At 41.4% G+C, this 24,394-nt stretch overlaps 1 protein-coding gene across 2 annotated transcripts in view; it reads left to right on the top strand.

Moving 5' to 3' along the window:
• Nucleotides 1-16,868: 16,868 nt before the first annotated feature.
• Nucleotides 16,869-24,394, top strand: part of myom3 (myomesin 3) — a 51,151-nt gene continuing 43,625 nt past the window's right edge. For both annotated transcript variants that reach the window (XM_061820906.1, XM_061820905.1), the window contains exons 1-5: nucleotides 16,869-17,231; nucleotides 21,362-21,515; nucleotides 22,620-22,777; nucleotides 23,276-23,368; nucleotides 23,445-23,533. In XM_061820906.1, coding sequence (XP_061676890.1) covers nucleotides 16,975-17,231; nucleotides 21,362-21,515; nucleotides 22,620-22,777; nucleotides 23,276-23,368; nucleotides 23,445-23,533 — 751 coding nt within the window. In that variant the 5' untranslated portion in view covers nucleotides 16,869-16,974. The remainder of the gene's footprint in view (nucleotides 17,232-21,361; nucleotides 21,516-22,619; nucleotides 22,778-23,275; nucleotides 23,369-23,444; nucleotides 23,534-24,394) is intronic.

The following is a 24,394-nucleotide window of genomic DNA, read 5'->3' as shown; positions in this document are numbered from 1 at the left end:
GGCACATAACGCGTCACACCCACCCACGTAGGTCATGTGACTCGCAAAAAATTGCAGCGCCCCTGAAAATTAGTAATTGTCAATAAAAATCTTCTCAAAACACAATTAAATGAGAGCGGATTTAACATTACATTGTCAGAGTACATATTATATGATCTATTGGACACATTGTTAATACAAACCACCGGAATTCCCTATCAAGTCTGGACTTTCATGTCGAAAACCTCTTGGCCCAGATAAACTGCTTTGTGGTTTTTCCAGTACGCAGTAGTATGCACGGGATAGCCGCAGTGACGTCTACACGCTCGACACGCGCCTTAACCCAGTGAAATAGTGGTTAAGTTGTCTGCTCCACAGTCAAGAGGTTCTTGTTTTGAATCCGACATGTTCTATTCAATTTAAATTGTCCATTTGTGTGCGTGTGAGTGCTTGTTTGTCTGTACGTGCTCTGCGATTAGCTGGTGACTAGTCCAGGTTGTGTCCCGGTTCTCTTGCAAAAAGCCTGCTGGGATAGATTCCATATCACCCATGACCCTAATGAGGCCAGCCGCTGTAGAAATATGGATGAATTATGAACTAAAAGGTGCATCCTTTTGAAGTTGAAATTGGTAAAGAATATTAATGGACGCGACTTAGCCCAGGTGGCATGCAAATTTTCCGCCTGTCTTATGCTTTAAAGGTTACTTGAATTATAGAGAGCACGGTTAGCATAAAACTAAGCATGCCTTAATAGCTGCACCTGCACAACGCTGATGAGCCGCTATGTTTCGTTCTCTCTTTCACTTCTCTCGAGACTGTTTACCTGTTTCTCCAGTTGGTTGGACTTTTTTTTATTGGTCTTTATTTTGATGGCTGCAATGGACACAGCTTTTAATAACACATCAGGGGGAAGACGGGAAGCAAGTTTGTTTTCGGTTGAGGCAAAGTGTTTTCCCATAACAATAAGAATAGGAAATACAATACTTTGGTCCTCTGTTGATAGTGTTGTTTTATTGTTGTTGTTTTTTTTTTTCCAAGGAATGGCCTAACCCTTGAATACATGCCATGGTGCGCCATTGACATTCACTAAAAGAACCTTGCCTTCTGAGCAAACTGTCCAATGAGATAAGACGAGCAAATTCGGCAGCATCTTTTAAATCACAAGCTTAAATCTAACTTTGACACTGAATTTTTATGTGACGTCATCTTGGATGTGAAGGTTTGACGTGGATGAACTTGAATGCCCGCGAAATCCTTAGCTCAACCTTATATAGAACACCTCTTGAATTAGAACGGAGACTGAAACTAAGGTCTTTTCATCCAACATCAGTGTCAGCACTTCTTAAAAAAAAATATCAAATTCCCAGCAGAATTTATGATGATATACTTCCAGAGGGTGGCTCATAAAAAACCTTAGCATTAAGAATAGAATGGAATGTCACTGAAATTCATATCTGAGTCAAGGCAGGTGAGTGTATACTTTTGGCAATATACAGTATATATATATTCTTTTTTTATTTAATATTAGCATCCTTATATCATTTCAGTTGGGTCTATTAGATTTCTACATTACTGAGTACCTCATTCGGTTTTATAGTGGCTCCTTGACTGTGACCACAATCTTAGCACAAATTATATTTCGCTGTTAAAATGAATGGAAATGCCATTAATCTCTTTCAGCTCATATGTATGCATTTGTTTTTTGCCAAAACATTTTGTAAATATTTTTAACAGCGGAACATACAGTAAACACAGTTACAATATGGAAAATACTCTTTTTACTGGCTTATATATAAACATTGAATATTATTAAAATGTTTTAAACTGTTAAAATTATCAAATTAAATACATAAATGTAATTATTATTAAATTATTATAATTTTATTGGAGAATTTTGAATTGTTTTTTTTAGAATTCTAGTGAATTATTGAGAATTTTATTGGACATTTTTTACATTTTCATTTAAAATTGTTAGAATTAGAACAGATTTTGAGAATACTTGGAATCTTTGGAAATTTAAATGGACCATTGTGTGAATTGTGACCATTTTTCTAAGAATTTTATTTTCTAGAGACCTGAGTCAATGAAAACAAAAAGCAATGTTGCATTTGGACAGGAGTCAATTTTAATTAGTCAGCAATAAGCCGTCAATTAACAAACAAAGCTCTTCTCTTGTCTTAACACCACAAGACAAACAAAGGAGGCAACAAGGGAGGCACATTTGCCTGTTAGCCTGTTAGCCTCCTAGCTCTAAGTGGAGTTTAATTCAAGCAGACGCATTACAATTGTGTAAATGGCCGCCGTTTGGAGGATTGGGCAAATGACGCGATAACTCAGCAGAGACCTGATTTTGTGTGCTTGGACACATAAGAACACTCTCTTTCCAGGAGCTGCTGTATGATTAATGGCGGTGGGGAGCGCTGCGGAGCATGACGGGAGAGTCATTAGTGACAAAACATAAGGAGTGATTCATTTAAGAAGGGTCAGGAATAACATGGTCACAAGGCCAGAACACCTCAGCCGATTGACATTGAATTACCAATGACTGAACAAAAATCTGGACACTTCCGTATTGGGTAGTAACAATTTCTGAAATTTTACAAGTCAGAAACATTTTCATCAAAATGAACAGCACTATGTGGGATTTAATGGAAAGGTGCAACGTTTCAGTCGGCAATTTTATTTGAACAGTGATTACGAACAACATTTGCAGCATAATCCTGTTTACTAGGGTATATTAGAGATGGGAATACGTGTCTGCTTGTGAGGCAAAATGTTTCGCATCATTTTGTTCATTTTTGTAAATTGCCAATTTGTCATGAAATGTCACATTAAGCATTTCAGGTAGCAAAATAGTTTCCGCTGACAATATATTTACAAATTACTGGGATACCATCTTACCGAAAAAATAGCCTCTGTCATTACACACAGTATGTGGCAACCTCGGGTTGTATTAGAGGAGGGGTGGGGAACCTATGGCTCGCGAGCCATAACTGGCTCTTTTGATGTTGCATTTGGCTCGCAGAGTCCTCATCACTGCACACTGTACAATCTCATCATAGGCAATGCAAATGAGCAAAGACAGTTTGTCCGAGTGGAGTTGCCGTAGTTCACCATAGCAGTCGATGTGCGGAGGCGCAGAAGGGTTGAACGCAGAGTGGGTAGCAACAACTATTGGATAGGTTTCCACTTACGCCATCTTGCGTGTCATAGAGATCAGAGAACACAGGTTATAGGTGAAGCGTGAATTTTTTTTATCGTTAATTTATCCAATCGGTCTAAGGGTCGTGGTGACATCATTGGAAACCTATCCATTGTGCAAATGATCGTTCAAAGCAAAAAAGATGGGGAGTTCTACAGTTTTCGGCAAGACAGATGGAGGAGTATGCCAAAGCATCCGTGCCTGATGTTGCCAATGAACCTTTTGACAACTTTTTGTACAAAGACGAGATAATCAAACGAATAAAAGACATGCTATTGTCGGCAAGAACTGTTCACCATCGTACCGTCACGATGGCAAATCAAATTGAACTACATTCACAATTAACGGATGGAAGTCTGAACAACTGCATGAAACTTAATCGAACGACGTAAAGACGATAAAGCCATTAGCAAAACCAGGAAGCACCTGAACTCGCATTAATGATAAGAAGTGCTTTTGTCATAATTGGTTGGCAACATCATAATGTTATTTAAAAGAATTCAGACTTTATTGGACTCTAAAAGTGTTGGTTCTACATAAATGCTCAAATACACCTGTATTTAGTTTTTAAAATATTGCATGGCTCTCTTGAAATTACATTTTGGCATTCATGGTTCCCGACCCCTATATAAGAAGTATAGTCCGTGGTTTGGTGGGTATACTTTCCGTGGTCAAAATGAGATCAAGAGATTTTACTTTTCATAGACGAGACGTGTACGCTGGACCATTAAATACTGCGGCATACATCTTATGTTCATTGTCAACTTTCCTTTGAGCTTTAATATGTTTCCCATTTTCTCAGATTGCGTTTACAGGCCGACCGCAAGTTAACGCGTCACCTTAATCTCTCTCTACGGGCTCTATTTTCATGAATGAAGTAAATCTGTTGCGGTGGGTGGCGCAAATCTGCGCCACACGAAGGTTAGACCAGGAAAAGCCAATGATTGGCTCCAGCATTCCCTGCGGCCTTTGTGAGGATAAGCGGCAAAGAAAATGGATGGATGGATGGATGGATAGATGGATGGATGGATGGATGGATCAACCTCTTCTGTGCCCCTTTAGAAATGATTCATTTGAATGTCGCTTTTGGCATTTCACATTCAAAGTCTTTGCTCACCAATTGCTTGAAATTTACAATATGACCAGCATTCATAATAATAAGAAATTATAGCCCACCTCTGGACTGTACCTGTACAGAGTAAGTGGCCTTCAAGTACGTTCAGAACAAATAAACACTTTCTTCCCACGCACCTCTACAGGTGCTTGTTGGGGGTTACCATGGAAACCAAGAGGACGGTGCGGCGAGAGCGGCAGGAAGAGTCGTCCCGGATGTCGCACAGCGTGAAGGTGTCCTCACACAGTAACAAGAAGACCTTCACCTCCAGGTACCACACTAATTAGTGTTAGTACACAGCCAAACATTGGGAATCGCTCTGAAACCTGAGCCTTTTTGACTATCCCCAAATTCTCTCGCATCACTTCAAGGCGACACGGAACGTTAACGACAAATTCAAAAATGCAGCTTGAACGCCTGCCCGAGATGAGGTTCAAATGGGAAAGTCGCGGACAGACAAAGAACCCGAAGACAATGCGCCTCCGGTCAAAAACTGTGGAGCAGACATAATAGCGAGAAGTAGTACTGCAAAACGTTCTCCTCGGTGGAAGGTTTTCAGATTTGATTTAAGAAGCGAGCGCTTTGTCGGACTCGTCTCGCTGTTTACTCGCACGGCATTTTTTTTCCCCTTCCGTATTTCCCCTTTCTGCGTGAAATTGAGGAAGGCGTTATTAATGTTGGCAGAGCGCAAACAATACAAGGTGGCGTACGCGGCGTGCACGCTCGTGTGTTTGTTTGCCAGTCGTTTATATGCATGCGACGGTGTCGGCGTGCTGGAGCGGTACTGCGAGGGGCCGCGGGCTGCGCGCTACATAATTCAACGGCCTCGGCCTCTCAACTTACTCTCAAAGGGAGTCCAAATAAAGAAGAAAGCGTCAAAAATAAGACTTTTTAAAAAAATAAAAAAAAAAGCAGAAGTTGTTCCGTGCGTGCCGTGATGAAACACGAGGAACATTTCCCAGGCTCGCAAACACAAAGAAAAATGAGAAGTGGCGTTTTGGATTTGCATAGCCATTTGTAAAATGAGGGGCTTGCTTGAAAGGGACGCCTCGAGGCTTAGAAGCTGGCAACAGAAGCTGGCTGCTGCACCTGAGTAAATAAACGCGATTCCATTTGTTTCACAACGAAAACAACAGCACGCTTTTTAACCAGCCATTTTTGCCACACCGGAGTGTTTAGTCCCCAACTGTTAGCCGTGAAAAATCAACTGAAATTTGCAAAGCACAGCCTGAGCAATCCCTCACTAATATGTGAGGGTTCTTCCAAATGGCCGCGCCTTTGAAGGCACCACTTCTGAGGCTATTTTTCACATGCTGTAGCTCCAAGGAGCAATACTCTCAACCAGAACTTCAACTAGGATCTGCTGGGATTGAAAACCAGACCAAGACACCAGAGTAACCCACCGTCATGCTTCTGATATCATTTGTTATGGAATGCCGAGAGGATGTGTGTTGGAGTCCCACCTTGCGTCGAGAGCAATAGAAACTACCGACAATTATTTTAATTGTCATATTTAAAGGTTCACTGTCATGAAATGTATGATTTTTAGAATGTTATTAATGAAAAAACGGCAGCCGTTATGGACCCTGCCGTTTTTTCACCACAAAACATAATTTTGACGTATATGGCTTTTTGTAACTCCCGCCATGAAAATCCTCTCGAGGGATTTGTTTTCAAGAAGAAGCAAGAAGTGAGGTACAGGGCAGTTGCGCACTCAAGCGGTCTTGTCTGTTTATAGTAGTTTTACCCGCTGGAAGGTAGCTCGTTGTTCCTTCGTGTTAGCCAAAATGCCGGCTCGTTGCATTGCTGGATATTGCTCCAACACTCAGGAGGATGGATTCGCTCTTCATACTTTTCCAGAAGATCCAGTTCGTCATGAAAAATGGATTGCACGGGTGCAAAGGACGAGAGCTTTGTGCGTTCCAAATGACAGGTAGGTGTGTATACAGCTACTAAAAGAATATAATATTTGTGCGGGGGGGACGTAATCCGTAAATCGGGGGGGGGGGCATAATCTGTAAATCAGGGGGGCTAAATGAGTCGTTGTGCGCATCGGAAGGCCTCCGTGGAGCAGCCGCTGAAGGACGGAAGGAAGGATGGATCGCCACCGGCCTTGTCGACAAGAAAAATATATATATTTCTTGAATGATTTTAAGTATTTAAACTATACATACATTTCTATTATGCAGTTTATTAATCCGGGAAAGCTTTAAAAAAAGTGCTTTAAAAAGCCCAATTATTTAGGCTAGGAATGCATTATTTCTTTGTCTGTCAATTTTAATGGGAAATATCGATTCGTTTTTTGAGCAAATCACGTCTCAAACCGTCTTCTGGAATGGATTGTGGTCGAGAACCGAGGTTGTACTGTAATTAACTGCCTTCTGAAGGCAGGCCCTACACTGCGTGTGAACTTTGACCTTTGCCACTTTGCTACTACTTCTGGCCTGTTGAGTTAAAAGTTATTGTGACTAGGCGACAAGTACTTTATTAACCTTATCTAATCATCCAGTTGTGAATAATCCTACTTTTAACATTAATGTCCTGGAAGCGAAGAGCAATACCCTTCAATCTGTATTCAAACCAGGGTTTTCCAACATTAATCTTAATATATTAATCATAATATCCCACCTGTGGTTCATTAAAATGCTTTAAGTGCAGCAGGCATCGATGGATTGGGAGGGGGGAGGGGGGGGCTGCTTCTCCAGTTACAAGGATGCCTCAAATGACCTTGACGTTTACGACCAAAGGTTCTTCATGTGCGGAGGCTCGCAAAGGTCAGCAAACTCGTTTGCTGCATGCTTAAATGGACACGCTGGCTCTTTGGTGTAAGCTTACACGCATGTCTATTCTTTGCAAGTATTTGTCTTCATGCATTCTTATCATGACATAACCGCAGTAGTGGTAAAGTAACAAAGTACAAATATTTTTTATCGATGTTAGTCCTCTGCCATGCGTAGCATCTTACATATAGGCCCAAAACATTCAACTTTTTCCATGTTTGGGGTACCATGGCTTCCGAAAACTACCATAATTTCCGGACTACAAGCCGCAACTTTTGTCACACGCTTTCAACCCTGCGGCTTATGCAACGATGCGGGTAGTTTATGCATTTTTTTTCCTAACGGCCGCCAGGTGCGCTCCAGCATAAAAGCTAAGAGTGAGACGGGTGGAATATATGTGCCGAAGAAGACGCAAGTTTAATGTCACTTCGCGCTTTGTGCATGAATAAAATTAGCATGAACCTACCCTCAAGAAATGCATATGACGCAGCTTTCAAGTTAAAAGCAACCGAGCTGGCCGATAAAGAAGCAAACAGAGCTGCTGCACGTAAACTTGGCATAAATGAATCAATTGTGAGACGCTGGGAACGGCAGCGGGGAGAACTGGAGCAATGTAAAAAACAAATATCTCGTGTTTCAATGTGGGCACATGCGGCTTATAGACAGGTGCGGCTTATATATGTACTAAATTGTTTTTCCTTTAAAAATATACTGGTTGAGGCTTATCATCAGGTGCGGCTCATAGTCTAGAAATTACAGTAGTAATGGGACTTCTTAGGCCTCTCTTTCAACAATTGCTTTCTTATTGCCACTCTTCCTTAAAGCTGGAGTGTGTGGGATGCACAGCTTGTAGATTCTATAGCTTCTCCTTCCTGAGCTGTGGACAACGGCAACCTCTTGGCTGCTTGTTCAGTCGCTTCGGGTTGGCCATGGTCAGTTTGCAGTTGTGTCACACTTTTCTCCATTCTTGGATGTTGGATTGCAACGTTCAAAGTTTGGGACACTTTCTTCTTATTATGTTTTTTTTTAATACTCTACCCCTGCTTTAAACGTCCCACAACTTTATCCCTGACTTGTCTGGTGAGTTCCATGTTTTTCATGATGTTGTTGTTCATTAGTGTTCTCAGATTAGTGAGTACTGTAGTATTGAAAGTAAATTACCATAATTTCCGGCCTATAACCCGCGACTTTTTTCACACGCTTTCAACCCTGCGGTTTATGCAGTGATGCGGCTAATTTGTCCATTTTTTCTAACGGCCGCAAGGGGGCACTCGAGCGGAAAAGGTAAGAGTGAGACCAGTGGAATATATGTGCCGAGGAAGTGATTTTTACCGGTGCGCTAGAATGTTACTGTCATGTCTCTGTGAATTTTTACTGGTATGTTTTTTTTAACCGGCTGTATTAGCCCAGCGTTAGCATTAGTGCAGCAGCGCTAGCGTTAGTGCGATGGCCCTAGCGTTAAACTCTCTGTGTACTGTCTTTCTTCTTTCACGTGTTTCAATGTGGGCACTTGCGGCTTTTACACAGCTGCGGCGTATGGATGTACCAAATAGTATTTCCTTTACAAATGCACAGGGTGAGGCTTATAACCAGGTGCGCTCTGTAGGCCCGGAATTACGGTACACACAAGTGTAGTATATTTACTAATTAGGTGACTTCTGAAGGCGATTGATATCACTGGATTGTATTTCGGTGTATGAGTACCGTATTTTCCGCACTAAAAGCCTTTCATTTTCTCAAAAGCCAACGGTGTGCCTTATAATCCGGTGCGCCTTATATATGGATCAATATTGAGGCTCTAGTACAGCTCCGTCTAATGGATGCATAACGTAACCCCAGCCTCTACTGTGGCGTCTATTCTATGCGCCTTAAATATGAAAAAAGTTTTCGAATAGGCCATTCATTGAAGGTGCGCCTAATAATGCGGTGTCTTATAGTGCGAAAAATGCGGTAATTGAGTAGGAAACAAATGACCTTCAAATGTGTAAAAGTTCAAGGCATACAAATACTTTTTCAAAAAACTCCAAGTAGATTTCTCAGCCATCTGTATATCATTAGTTTGACACTCTTGTAAACAACATTTTTAATCTCGGTGAGATTTATTGAGGCTAAATAAAAGTTAACTACAAATAAAATAAATGTAATACTTTGACGACATTTTACTTTGACACCACACATTTGAAAGAAGATATCTGTACTTTCTGCTCCCTGCGCGGAGATTTCATGGTGTTAAACAAAAAAATTCAAAAGAGATACCATCAATTGTTATCTTGTCATTCAAAAATCATCATCTGCTCTCCAAAAACACAAACAAGTCAGGAGTAATTTTTCAGTCATTATCATGATCTAATCTAGCATTTTTTTGGGGTTTGTTTTCTTTGCCTGTTCACAAAACTAGCAAAGCTATGGGAATTTTTCTTTTCTTCTCAGAACACAGTAAAACAGTATATGAGGGACGGGCAGAGAGATTTTCTTTTTATTTTTCGGTTAAGCCAAGTTATCAAAACGGCTATAGTGAAAAACTGACAGTAAAACATTTTACTTCTGTACTTTCAGAGTCTGTTCTTTTTAAATTTGTCTTAGGTAAAAGGGTTGGATCAGTACTTCTACATTCAACATTCATTTTTTTACATAAGTGTCTGTACCTCTACTTGATGTACTTAAATACAGATTATGAGGACCTTTGACAGCTCTGCAAGACGGCAGAGATAAAATCAGCAGCAAAACGACCGAAACATATCATACATAAAGGAGTTGTCACTCTGTTATAAATAAACATTGAGCTTTATTGTCTTAACGGTTTTGTGATCATATCAGTGGCCCTTGTTCTACCTTATCATATAATTTCCCAATACACTGTGTGTTTTTGTGTACGTGTGTATGCGCGTATGAGAGGAACATTCTCGTCGGCTTTATCTCGCTTAAGCGAAAACAGGTCCTGCGGTGGATGAGATTTTGTGCCACAAAGGGAGACACGCCCTCTTGTGGAAGAGAAAGGCTAAAACACGTTGCGTAGCTTGACAAAGGCCGCACGTGGTGTCCTTCAAACTAATCTCAAGAAGGGAGGGTTAATGTGCAATATGTGTAAGCGCAGAATGGCAGGTTTGGGTAGAGTAGCCAGATATTGCACTTAGGCAAGAGTACTTTGGAGTTTTTATTTTTTCAGAATCATATGACTCAAATAAAAGTAATAAGCAGTCCTATAAATATTTACTAGAGTAAGAGTAATAAACTATTCAGTGGTGAAAAAAACACTACTCAAGTAAAGAGTAACTACGTATTCTTTTTGTTTCTTTTTAAATCAGAGAATGGATGTTATCCAAAATGCAAATTAAGAAAAAAATGAGACTCCACACACACCTGCCGCCATTTAAATTTAAAATAAGTCCGTTAAGTGTGTGTGCGGGCGTTTGTTAAGTGTGTGTGGGCGTGCGTGCGAGCATGTGTTTGTGCGAGCGAGATTAAGATTAATTATTGCAGTCGCTTATGACCATAAAATAGGGCGAATGTTGCCAGATGCGCTGCCACAACAACTTACTCAAGGGTTTTTTTTCTCAAGTTAGGAGTGGGATGAAATATCCACGTTTGGGAAGACGTATGACTACACTGCATCATAAAGTTTGTTGACAGACTTTTTTTACCCCAAGATCTATTTTTCAAGCAGCCAGCCTCTTGCGAGCCAGCGACAACAGGGGAGGGGATGCTCCCAAACCGTTTTATGCTTGATGATATGTTGCCTCCTATATTTAAAATACAGAATTAGCTTTTTGTACGCTGTATGATCTGTGCTTTCATCCCGGATCAGGCTGCGCCAAGGTGAAATTTTAACATGACACACCATCTCATCCTGCACTTTCTACTTTGGCTTCAGACCATATCTTTTTTTACTCAAAAAAGAGTCTAGTTTAACCACTTTTTCTTCGATTATTCACATACTCCGACAGTCATTGCATCTTAAACAACAGCATTTCTTTTTTAACTTTCTCCATTAATATCGAAAGTAAAAATAAACTGCATGTCTAGCTCATCTCTGCTCTCTGTTGCGCTGACTGTGTTGCGCACTAAAGAAGCGGTAGTGGACGCTGTCATTATAAAACACATTGATGGGCTGTGTAAGTACTGTAACATTTGGAATTATGAGTGTACGTCTTTAAGAGCAGGGGGTAAGGTAAACTAGGAAAAAGAGAGTGTGGCGGAGCAGCAGTCGTTGTTAGAGAGAGTTCCGTGTGCTGCCTAAAAGAAACCAGTGGCTTCTTTTCATTTTTTACAGTACGTATGTGAATTGTGCCATTGGATGTAACAACCAGTCATCCCTCACTCATTGAATCACATTGCCAAATACCACAAACTGTATGTTATACTTTCAATTTGCATTGGATTTTTATAATTTTTTGCCCGCAGCGCAGAATATCTGCGAAGAGACTGCATCAGCGGTGCACAATTGCCTGAAAATTGGGTGGGTTTTTTTTTTTTTTTTTTTTGCATGCCGTCCCACGATCGACCAAGACTGGCTCGCGATCGACACATTGACACTGTGATTGGCACGACGCCGCCCTACGCCAAAGTCAAAGATGAAGTCTAAAAATAGATCACATACGCAAAAATAGCTATATAAAAGTAGCAAGCAGTAAGTAAAAGTGTTGATTCTTACAGTACTTGAGTAAAAGTAAAAAGCACGGTGCATTCAAACTACGACGGTAAGTACAATTTATCCAAAATATTACTTGAGTAAATGTAACATGGGAAACATAGCTGGTTACTACCCAGCTCTCCTCACTGGCTTATCCGCAAGTGTCACGCTGACACATGCTAAGCCTGCTATTGACATTTCAAAGCGCACCTCCGCGTCAAACTCTCCCCGACACTTTATGTTGTTTCATTCGTCTTTGTTGACTTTTCGGTGTTTGTCACAGGAGTCCCCCTCCTCCACCGCAAAATAAAAAAAACATCATCCCTTTAAGCTTCTTACTGTCGGCAAAGATAAGAGTTGTCACTTTTTCCGACAGGATACCAAGGAGCATTTGAAAAAATTAAACCTGAAGGTTTCTTTTTTCCGCCCTATTATTCAATGAAGGAATGAGCTGCTGCCTCCTCGTGGCAGAAGAGAGCATAGTCGAATAAATACTTTAAGAAAGGATGATGTGCAAACTACTGTTTTGTAGGGACAAAGTTGTTCTGTGAGTAGAAGGTTTTAAAAGGACCGCTGCGAAAAAATACATATGCTAATATGCTTTGTGTCACATTAAGAAAATGAACGTCAGATATTTACCGAGGGGCTGCAACAGAAAAACTTTGATCCTGTATCGGGTTTTAAGCTTCCACATACAATATCCTGTATTGTATAGTATTATTTTATTGAACCACAAAAACCTGGCGCAATTGTCACGTAAGAAAAAAATGTCTACAAAGACGAGGAAAGACGAGAATCAGGAGTTTGAATATTTTGAGAGGATGTTGGCCATGATCGACCGCCCAATTCATTGATTTGCAACCTTGCATTTCACAGACAGAGACCATCCACATTTTGCTTTTTAGCCACAGGTCCAAATGACATACACCGTCATTTCCAGACTGTAAGCCGCGACTTTTTTCAGACGCTTTCAACCTTGCATTTTATACAGTGATGTGGCTAATTTGTGCATTTTTTCTCACGACCGCAAGGGGGCACTCGAGCGGAAAAGACCGGTGAAATATATGTGCCGAGGAAGTGACTTTTACCGGTCCGGCCTTGTTAACGCTGCGCTAGTATGTTACTGCAGTGTCTCAGTGGTTTTTATTGGTATGTTTTTTTTTTAACCGGCCCTGTTAGCGTTATCGTGGCGCTAGCACTAGCATTAGCATTGGTGCCGCAGCGCTAGCATTCCTTGCTAAAGATTTTGTATAGAACATTTCTAAAGAACTATAGAACTTTAGGACCCAAGTCCTATTTAATTTCTATAGAAATTCTATTGTTCTGTAGAAACTCTATTGAAAATCACAGCCGCAGTTCTATGGAACAAGTTGCTCTGTACAAATTCTATAGATTTCTTTAGAATTTCTACAAAAAAAAAATCTTTTGCGGAGTTAGTGTGGCGGCACTAGCGTTAAACTCTCTGTGCACCGTCTTTCTTTGTAAATATATTGTTTCAATGTGGGCACTTGCAGCTTTTACACAGCTGCAGCGCATGTATCTACCAAATGGTATTTCCTTTACAAATGTACTGGATGAGGTTTATAATCAGGAGCACTCTGTAGGCTGGGAATTACGGTACTATACTATACTGATATGGCTGGCTGGGTGAAGCTTACACTTAAAACCGGAAACTTACCTGTATTTTTTTTCTGTCCAGTTGTTACTTCCGCAGCGTTGCGAAACCTGCTCACTGGCTATTAATATTTTGAATCGCAGCAAAACTAGTGGCTTACCTGGTTTTGTCCAGGTTGCTCTTCCGTCCATACTGGACAAAGTCGGCCCAGGAATATTCCCCATTACGAGGTTGCATCTGTAACAAAGGAATGACAGCGTGTGTGTAAGGCAATGATGATGATAAGTGTGTGAAATAACTAAATTCCCCTTCCGTTTTGTGTTCGGAGAAACTGTTGCCGTCTGACATCTATTTCATGTCAGAGTAGTTGTTGGCGCTGATCCGATCTTACTATCTGATCATAAAATTGTATCATCTGTTACGACTCTGTTGCAGAAAGAGGCTCGAGTTCCAAGGATAGATCAATGTGCCGTCAGTTGATATCCAAACGACATTGACTTTCATTCTCGCTATTTGACAGTGACGATGACGTCCCATATTCTGATATATTTCCCATCATCCCCGCTGACGTGATGCCCGTTAAGGAGATCCTGAACATGGAAAGCCTCCCCCGCCACCGGACATGGTGAGATAAGCCGAGTGTGTCGGTGATGTGTTTGGTATTGCTCACAGGGATGGAAATGTCACTACATTTACTTTAATTTAGTTTCTATTATCCATTTCAAATCAATCAATGAGGCTTTTGAAATTCAGTTTTCTATTGTAGTATTAGAATGACAAGGGTCATTTAATTCTTGAACTTTGTGGTATTTTGGCAAAAGCACACTAGTCATGTGATTAAAACTGCAAAAAAAAAAAAAGATTATAATAGAAAATGTCAAAATATGTCCTTTTTAAGAATATTCAAGATTTTGATCACATGGATACTTTGTGGCACAGCTGGTCATTATTGATCCAGGTCGGATATAATCAGCAACGTTTCTAAAAATCTTCCACGGCACAGCGAGAATGCAATCAAATAAATAGCAGCAGGGACCACATTTTGGATCTTAAAAAAAAAAAAAAAAATTGTACAGACAAATAAGCCCAATAGATAAGAAGTGGTGCCCCCCAGTTGGAGATTTTATTCTGGTGGCAGGCGCAAACATTTCTCAAAAGCTTTGGTGGCCGCGCTTCAATCAGCAAATCAATCAAAGCCAGGGTGGGAAAGGGTGGGGAGGATAATTTCATTTTGTATTTCATTTTGCAAAGGTTTTTTTTTTTTTTTTGGGGACGCCAAATGGAAACTATTGAGAGCTTGATGACTTCCTTCCTGGGTGATCACCGCGTGGCTGTTGGCTCGCTACTTTGCGCCGTTTGACTGCATTCAAATCCTCTGGTCCTTTACCCTGCCTGAAATTAGAGCTGGATTTCCATTTCTTTTTACGCCGGCGCAGTTTCCACAAAACCTCGGAAATCGGGCTTTTTTTCCTTCACCCCCGTTCATCTGCGGAAGGCCAGCTCGCGGACACGTGTCCTTATTCACCCGAAAAAAAGACACTCAAGCAGACATTGAACGGAGCCTTTTTCATTTGCGCTTTTTATCCATCCATACATTCATTTTCTATAATGCTTGTAATGATTCGAATTGTGGTTAACCGGAGCTTAACCCTGCCAACTTGTCATGAGAGAACCAATCGGCAGTCAATCGTAGGCCCCAATAGTCATAGACGGCCTTTCAAACTCATTGACGAGGAGCTCATGTAAACTCCACCCAGGAAGAACCCAGCTGTGATCCGAACCCCGAACCTCAGAACTGTGATGCCAACCGCCATTCCCCTGGGCACCCCTGCTCCCATTCAATATGATTTTCAAACCTATGTGCGTATTGTAAAAATCTAGTTACTGCTCATACCTGTACACGAGTACATTTTGTTCCACTTGTGACGGTTCTACCTATTTTTTTTGGGTCATCCCGTCTCTTGTTAATTCGCCGCATCATCGGGCACAGCTGTCACGTTATCCTCATCAGACGCTTCTTACCGGCCTTGACTTTTTCATGCTCCCTGCCTCATGTTTAAACTTCTTTTCCCACTTAGACTCATGTCAAATTTGAATGAGGGAGAATAGGTTGATTTATTTATTGTTCTGGGGGGGTCTATCTGCCAGTTTTTACTTTTCATGCATCTCGTAATCAAGAAAGGAGGACAGGAATCCCTGCTCAGCTGTCATGTATGGCTCTAAAAATAAACCCAGACAAGAAACACACTACCTCTCTATTGAATTGGTTGCAGGAACGTCTGACGTCCTGGTCACATGTGTGATATACAGTAGCTGAGACTTACAGATCCATTTAGGCCACCGTAGTTCTTTCTCAAAGCTCACTAAAGAGACAAGGATCAGTACCAGTATAAGGCCACATCACAGTTGCTTGTTATGTGTCCGATTTCTTGATCCGGAAAGAGGTGGTCTGATCTCAACTCGCAATTGCTCTGACTAAGAGGTACGGTGAGTAGTTTTGGGGGGTTGTTGCAATCGAAAATCATTAGACATGCAACATTAAAGCAAAAATATTAATTTGATGATGCGATATCATGAGTTAACAAATTTGACGTACTACCAAAAGCAGACCAGCCGGAAAAAGGATGGATGGATAGATCCATTACATAACTACTACCGTCATTTTTTTTTTCCATTTAAATGTTATGCCCAAATTTCTGCCCCAAACACTATTCCAGTGGTTTTTTTTTTTTTTTAAACATCTCAAAATTTACAATAGCTTATCTCTAATTCATTTTTTGAAATGACGTTTAATTGGGGGTGGCATGTTGGAGCAGCTGGAAAGTGTTGACCTCACAGTTCTGAGGTCCCGGGTTTAATCTCAGACCCGCCTGTGTGGAGTTTGCTTGTTCTGCGTGGATTTTCTCCAGGCACTCCGGTTTCCTCCCACATCCTAAACACATTCAACATTAATTGGACACTCGAAATTGTGATTGTGAGTGCAGCTGTTTGTCTCGATGTGCCCTGCGATTTACTGACAACCAGTTCAGGGTGCACCCCACCTCCTGCCCGTTGACAGCTGGGATAGGCTCCAGCACTTCCCACAGCCCATGTGAGGATAAGCGGTGAAGAAAATGGATGGATGGACGGATGGATGGATGGACTTTTTATTGGTGACTGGAAATTAAATCACAGGAAATTAAAAGTCGTGATTTTACTGTCTTTACAAGGCACCTTCTTTTTTTCCCCTCATACTCATATCTGCTTCTCCACATGTAGTAAGTAGCCCTTCACCTAGTTGCAAAATGTCTGTCTCTGCCCCCGCTGTCCTGGTAACAAAAGACGTACTCAGCCTTCGCCCCAAAGTAGAGTTGCATGAGACAAGGTCACCCCACCACCTCAAAACACATTCAGTTTAGATAGGCCTAAAAAATATGAGGGTGGAAAGTGTGTTGTAAGTCCAAGTCCATCTTATTAATACACCTAGATGGGAAGAGTTATTATACCTATGGGATATGTCAAAGTGCACAATACCTTTAAAAACAGGAACCCCCGGACTGTGCAATAAATGCAGCTCATTTTTGCAAGAGCATGAGCAAATAAACTCTCATGCAGCCAACTAAATAAAACAAGCAGTTATTTTTGAGTTGCCGAAGGTGAGCCAAGAGTGGGCACATGCCATCGAGGATGACATCACAAGCGCCCCCAAAAACAAAACATGACAGTAATGAGCCGCAGCTGCAGCAAAGCTTGGTGGCCATCTTTGCTTCTGATTGTGCATGTGTTTCGCCCAAACTGGCGACTGTCATCGACCAATCTCAAGCCCAATCACCTTCCGCGCTGACGCTCTTAGCTGTCACCTTTGGATCCCTCCACCTGTCAAAATCCTGGAGGACTGACTCCGCTCAGAAAGGAAGGATACCAAATGGGAGGTAGGTCATTTTCAATGGCGACGAGTCAGTATCACATGCACAAAATAAATACATAAAGAAACTATGGCAACTACTCTGGCAATAAATTGATTGAAAATGAATTTATCCCAGGGGTTAGGTTTTTTTGGAATTATTTAGACAAATTTTAAACATCTACAAACTTCTCCAGGCTCCTATACTATACTGCTACAAACATTTTATATCCTATTAAACACTTTTAAAACTCTTGAACATACCGTAATGCACACTAGTATTATACAATATGTCCATTTTACCCTAGTAATATGTTTTGGTTTTTTATTGCTTTAGAATAGGGAGCATTTATTTTACCACATACAAATTACAGCATACGCTCTAAATCCTGAAACACAGCAAAATGTGATTTAAAAAAAAAAAAAATGGTAATGCGCTGAATCCGTAATTGATGAACTGCGATATAGTGAGGGAATACTTTATACACTTTCATTGATCAAACACTGAGGCTGGCTGAATGCCATCATCTTACAGAAGTCAATATTGCAAAACATTTGGATGGAAAGATAACTATACAAAACTTCTATTTTAAAATCTGACGTGACAAAGTTAATCTGTGTATCCACTTACCAAATCGGCCACCCGGTCGGTAAACGACTCCAGTAACTGCCTTTTTTATATTCACGATTAAATATAATAATAAATGTAAAAATATGCGGACATAAATAAGATACCTCTGCATTTTGTGACACTTTGACCATTAAGATAACGCTGGTAAACAAACATGTCATCGGAACCTCTTCGAGCTCTACATTGTTGAAAAACTCCACATGTAGACGAACTGAAAAAGACCACTTTCGCCACCTAGTGTTTGGAGGCCAAAGTCAGTAGGCAATAGTTTACCTGAAGATTTGACTGGAACTCATATTTAGCGATGATCGGACTGCACAAACGTATTGATTTCTTGCTGGCTCGTGGCCAGAAGCTTAACCAGACGGTGTTTGCACGAAGATATGCCCTAAATTTGATTTTTAATACACGTCTCGTATAAATGAATGAGACGTTCTGCGCTAGCATAACATTGCTACGTGTGAATGATTGAATGAAATCAGAAGCATGGCGTCTCTCTCAGTTAAGAATGTATTGTATTTAGAATCTATAATATATCGTTGATTTGAATGAAATCAGAAGCATGGAGTCTGTCTCAGTTCAGAATGTATTGTATTGTATTTGCCATTTTTACTGTTTGTCTTACGTCAGCGCACGTGGCGTGACGTCACTTCAGGAGGCGTGGTTAAGTGCCCTGTACGGAGGGGTCAATTATGTCAGCAGGAAGATTCATTTCTGCATATAAACGTAGTCAGTGTTTCTCCAAATGACTTTTATTTATTTTTGCATTATTTCCTCTGAGGCGTAACATTGAATTGACAGATGTATGCGGGAATGTTGAATGCCTTGACAGGAGCTGTCCTCTCCATTGCTAATAAATATTAAAAATGTCCTCCGGAGCAGAAATTAAGCCATAAACAAACCCACTCCTGCAGGCTTGATGGGCTTTCGCCTCAGGACTGATGGACTGATACTTGACTTAAAAAAAAAAAAATCCATGACAGGAAAGGTCAGGAACAATATTCAACGGACCGCCGCTTTTGGGACTGTGGCTTTGCACACATGATTATCGTGTGGGCTTCTGCTGTGTGTGTGTGTTTTACTGCCAATTATGTCAACTATTTGTTCAGGCCTTCATGCCGGAGTGGCCCTCATATATCAGAGCTGCGTTTGTGAATATTTAATCAGGAGATAGATCACAAAACGCACGCCGGTGGCAACGCGAGTGCCGTATTAAAATGTTCTATTTACGCATGTTTAAGCGCACGTGTTTGGCTGCGTGTGTACGACAACAGAGACGGGCGGTGGGCACGTTGAGAAAAAAAATTGAACGTATGACTGAAGCATCACCACGGCCCACTAGAATCGCTTATTCTTGCTTTGTGATTAAATATTAAGGTCTTAAAAGTTGTCTAGGAACATTTTTCTTCATATGTCTGTCAGACTAAAAATGGGCACGGCCTTCAATGTGCTCTGTGACAAATTCGAGAAGCTTTTAATGCTTGACTGGTGAAAAGATTTCAAAAACAACAACAAAATCACTCTTCAAACACTCCCCAGGCCACAGGAAGATCTGCGAGGATAAACTTTTAGAGTTGTCCAATATTCAGGCCTTTGGTGATGGGAGGGTGCATCGATCAGGGAGTACAAAAGGGCCAACCCAGGGTCTGAGGACCATGAGCATTTGGGACCCCCCAGCTACCCAGTAGGGGGCCCGTGACCACACTGCCGAGAAAGGCATTCAGCATTTTAAATAACCTTCCGTGACAGATCATTTGTGTTAAACCACTGTAGCCCCCCCCCCCCCCCCCCGGCTACAGCATTTTAGCAACGCACATTTTTGTCAGGAAACCAAAACGACGAGGGCTTCTTGTCACCAAACACGCTCGTGAGCGTCAGCAATCACACGGCCATCAACGACGGCCTCAAGCAAGGAGGCGTCGCAGGTCTGGCGAAGAGACCGAGCTCTGAACCGCTCGAGTACCTGAAGGGCTCCTGGAGAGGCATCAGTCGCCCTGCATGATTTCTCGCGCGACGGCGAGGATTGGCGCAAAAAGAGCGACCTTACGAAATCTCTCAAGTGGCGTGCAAGTGGTGCACATGTTGAATGACACCTCAATTGAAATGGAGCGGTCGAGTGTGGATCTCATCAAGCTGCCAAATGTCTTGAAATAGCATAGAAATTACAATCAATGTTAAATTGCTGTTTTATAACTCCTAAGACGTTAAACACAAAAAGTCTCAAAGTTGATGTTTCTATGTATTTTTTTCATCTTATAATGAGATGTAGACAACGTAGACATGTCTACCATAATAAGACTCATGAAAAAGTGTCAGTGACCGATGCCTGAAACTGAATACATAGCATTCCGATGACGTCGCCACAGTCCCAGGATTCCCTTGTCCGCCATCTTGTGTGTCACTACCACAGATATAAAGAAAAAAAAGACTGGATGGCTCATTGGTCACCAAAACTGAAGTCGCCATCCGCCATCTTGATACTCCCAAGACAACCATACCGTTACTCACATAGCGTTAATCGCCAGTGAGAAAACATTCCACAGGAAAATAAGAAAAAATTATTTTGACACTGATGAAGTTTGTTTGTAAAGGTTTTTTTTTTTTATTTTCTGATGACCTTAATTCATTTGAACAAAGTTTTGTGTATGGTTGTGGTCGTTCACTGTTCACTCTCTGCTTCACCTTTATAGGCTGATGGTTTTTCAAGAAAAAGTGATCTAAATATTTTCCCAAACTTCATCAGTGGATACGCAAGAAAACACATTTTGTGTGAAATTTTCGATGAATTTCATAATACAAAACTCTGGAAATTGAATTTGATTTTCAAACGCGAGGAAAGAAGTTTGAATTTTCTGTCTAAAATAGGACGTCACAGAGACAACAACTGAACAATGCGTTTAGCATGTATTTTCCCATTGCTAATCCTTATTTCCAAAAATATATCTAACTGATTGACTTAGAATGTAATGTTTTTATGACAAAAAATGCTTAGTTTTTTGCTATGTTATGATGATAGCGCTTCACAGCATATTTTGGGAAAAGTTAACATGTCACGGAAATCGGGCCCTAGGTAATATGCAAGGTTTCTTGGTCGTCACGGTATTATATGTCTTTCCTTTGCACTTAGCCTTTTTTGGCATACCAAGATGAATTAAAATTGCTTAATGTTACCAGCACTGATAAAATGTCAAGCTCACACGACCAGTTTTTAATTCTACACGCCAAACCCTGGGAAAAGTGGTCACTACCGGTAATTGGAAACCTATCTATATGTCCGCCATCTTGTGTGTCACTACCGGGAATTGGAAACCTATCTACTGGAAGTCAGCCACTTTGGATGTCGGCTAAACTAGGAAAGTTACCCAGATAATCCCCAATCAAAAGACTACTCTTTTTAATGTAGGCGGACCATGGCTTTTTTTTTTTTAGAAATAATTTGTGGTTTTACCGTGATTACGAGGGGGCTGAAGGTCTTGCGATTTCGTAACGGTCTTTTAATTGATTGTTGTGCAATTGTGCGCCACTAGGGAAATCCTGAGGGAGACCCTCACGGCCGACAAAGGCTACCACCGAGAGAAGTGGACGAGGTTCGGGAATGAGGCGGAGAAGTTGGAGGAGGGCCTGATCCGAAGCCGACGTTTGTTACGCACCCGCGTGGACAAAATGGCCCTCCGCAAAGAGGTAAACGATGTGACTGATTAGCATGTATCAAAATGTGAAAGAAGGATTTCTTTTAAAATAGCTGTAACTAGGCTTGCTCTAAAATTTAATTCAGTAGGTACTTTTTTAAAATTTTTATTTTACGCCAGCTTTGCAGAGTCTTATTCTTACATATTAAAACGTAAATGAATAAACCAAACCAAATCATCTCATTGCCAGATGTGTCCCGTGTTCAAATATGCATACTTGCTGGACTGGAAAACCCTGCAGTGCAGTTTTATTGATTTTTCTTTGAGTCTTTCAGACACCTGCGCCAAATTTTGCATAATGCTGCTCATTAACAGCGATTTGCTCGACGGATCTACATGAACTTATGAGGACCTGAGAAGTTTTGAGTGATTTTTTTTTTTTTTTTTGGGGGGGGGGGGGGCGAGGGGGGCGTTAGTTTATTCGATCTTAAATGCTTCCATAAATCAATTGTGAATACAAAATCCTATATCTAAATTTGATTTACTGTATGTTGAAATATGAAATATACACCTCAAATATTGTGCAAAACCACCCAACACATGAAAATAACATTGGATCACCCCTTTATCCAGTAACCATGCAAAAGTGTGCTTTTCTTTAACTTTTTACTGTTTTTTTTTTCTTTTAACAGAAATATAAAGACAATAAAATCTTGTTTTTTCTTTTATTTGAAAGAATGGGTAGATTGCATCAGGAAGAGCTTCCGGTGTAAAAATTGTGCCAAGCGAATCACGCGAGGACTTATCTGTGAATTTCTATTTTCACGTGAAAGGGAAAAGTTTTAATAAATCAGCATTACACCTTTGAAGTTGAATCAAAAGTTTTTATTGCTTCAACGCAATATTGATGGAGTATTATAGTGGTATGCTGACACGTTTATGTCTGTTAAAGAATGTTAAAAACAATATTTAGGATTCAATAAAGGAGGTAACTGGCGGTGTAGTGGTACACTGATGTTGGAGTGTTAGCTAACTTTGTGAGGATGAGCGGCTTGGGAAAGGGACGTCGACATGCAATAAATAACGATTTCACAAATGCTTTCAATTTTAAAATAACTTTACTGAGAAAAGAAATGTGGGTTTCACAACGCTTCAGGCACAAAAGAAGGCGTCCGAGAACTTGCAGTATCTGGAGCGTCTTAGTCGGAAGGTACCAGACTTCGCCGTGCCCCTCAGGGCTCACACTGTCTGGGAGGGCATGACGGTGCAGCTCGCCTGCGTGGTCGAAGCCCGCCCACCTGCTCAGGTCACCTGGTAAGACCTTTCCTACATCTCCAAACCTCTGTAAACCAGCTGTAAAGCATGGGCCTCACAGTTCTGACGACCCGGGTTCGATCCCAGCCCCGCCTGTGTGGAGTTTGCATGTTCTCCCCGTGTCTGCGTGGGTTTCCTCTGGGCACTCCGGTTTCCTCCCACATCCCAAAAAAACATGCAACATTCATTGGACACTCTAAATTCCCCCTAGGTGTGATTGTGAGTGCGACTGTTGTCAGTCTCCATGTGCCCTGCGATTGGCTGGCGACCAGTTTAGGGTGTGCCCTGCCTCTCACCCAGAGTCAGGTGGAATGGGCTCCAGCACACCCTCGAGCCTAGTGAGGATAAGCGATATGAAAAATGGATGAAATGGATACTGAATGGATTGAATCGCAATCATTACAGCATCCAATAGCATCACTAGTATAATAGGTACCATCACAATCTGTGTCATTTATGAGTTAATTTAATCCATAGCTTGTCGATTGCGTCTTGAAGGTACAAAGATGGTAAGCCGCTGAGAAGGCCAGAGATGCCGTGGAATTACGGACTTGAGCAAGTGTTTGGTTTTAATTACCTGGAGATCAGACGGTATGTCAGTGGAAAACTTTTTATGCTCAGATTCAAGGAAAAAAAAACCTTGACATTATCTAATTGCCTACCAAAGATGCTCTCCTGATGACGCTGGTGTGTTCAAAGTGGTGGCCAAGAGTTCCCTGGGTGAAGCGACAACCTTCGCCACACTCGTGGTGAACTGTGAGTAACTTTTTTTCTTTAAATCATAACTAAAGCAATTTTCTGGAAAACTCGTCGATTTGCATGTATCCATGGATTTTTGTGGTTACTGCAATGTCCTGGAATGGATCACCAGCAGGTAGCCAGCCGGCTCATCAACAAACAGCAGCTTTATGAAGATTCTAGGAGAATTAAGACACAGGCAAGACTCATCAAGGGGTTGCCACTAGAGAAAGAAGAATGGTGAACTTCTCAGTGTATCGCAACAAGATAGGCAATAGGAAAGTAGTAACATGTTCCCGGTTAAATAGTGGTGATATATATGGGTCATCGCACTTCTTCTTTTTCTTTCGGCTTGTCCCGTTAGGGGTCGCCACAGCGTGTCATCTTTTGCCATCTTAGCCTATCTCCTGCATCTTCCTCTCGAACCCCAACTGCCCTCATGTCTTCCCTCACCATATCCATAAACCTTCTCTTTGGTCTTCCTCTCGCTCTTTTGCCTGGGAGCTCCATCCTCAGCATCCTTCTACCAACATACTCACTCTCTCGCCTCTGAACATGTCCAAACCATCGAAGTCTGCTCTCTCGAATCTTGTCTCCAAAACATCCAGCTTTGGCTGTCCCTCTAATGAGCTCATTTCTAATCCTATCCAACCTGGTCACTCCGAGCGAGAACCTCAACATCTTCATTTCTGCTACCTCAAGTTCTGCTTTCTGTTGTTTCTTCAGTGCCACTGTCTCTAATCCGTAGATCATGGCCGGCCTCACCACTGTTTTATAAACTTTGTCCTTCATCCTAGCGGAAACTCTTCTGTGACATAGAACACCAGACACCTGCCGCCAACTGTTCCACCCCGCCTGGACCCGTTTCTTCACTTTCTT

This window comes from Syngnathoides biaculeatus, chromosome 5 (assembly GCF_019802595.1).
Source record: "Syngnathoides biaculeatus isolate LvHL_M chromosome 5, ASM1980259v1, whole genome shotgun sequence".
NCBI lineage: Eukaryota > Metazoa > Chordata > Actinopteri > Syngnathiformes > Syngnathidae > Syngnathoides > Syngnathoides biaculeatus.
Note: the sequence above shows the minus strand (reverse complement) of the source record. Positions and strands in the feature narration are given on the sequence as shown.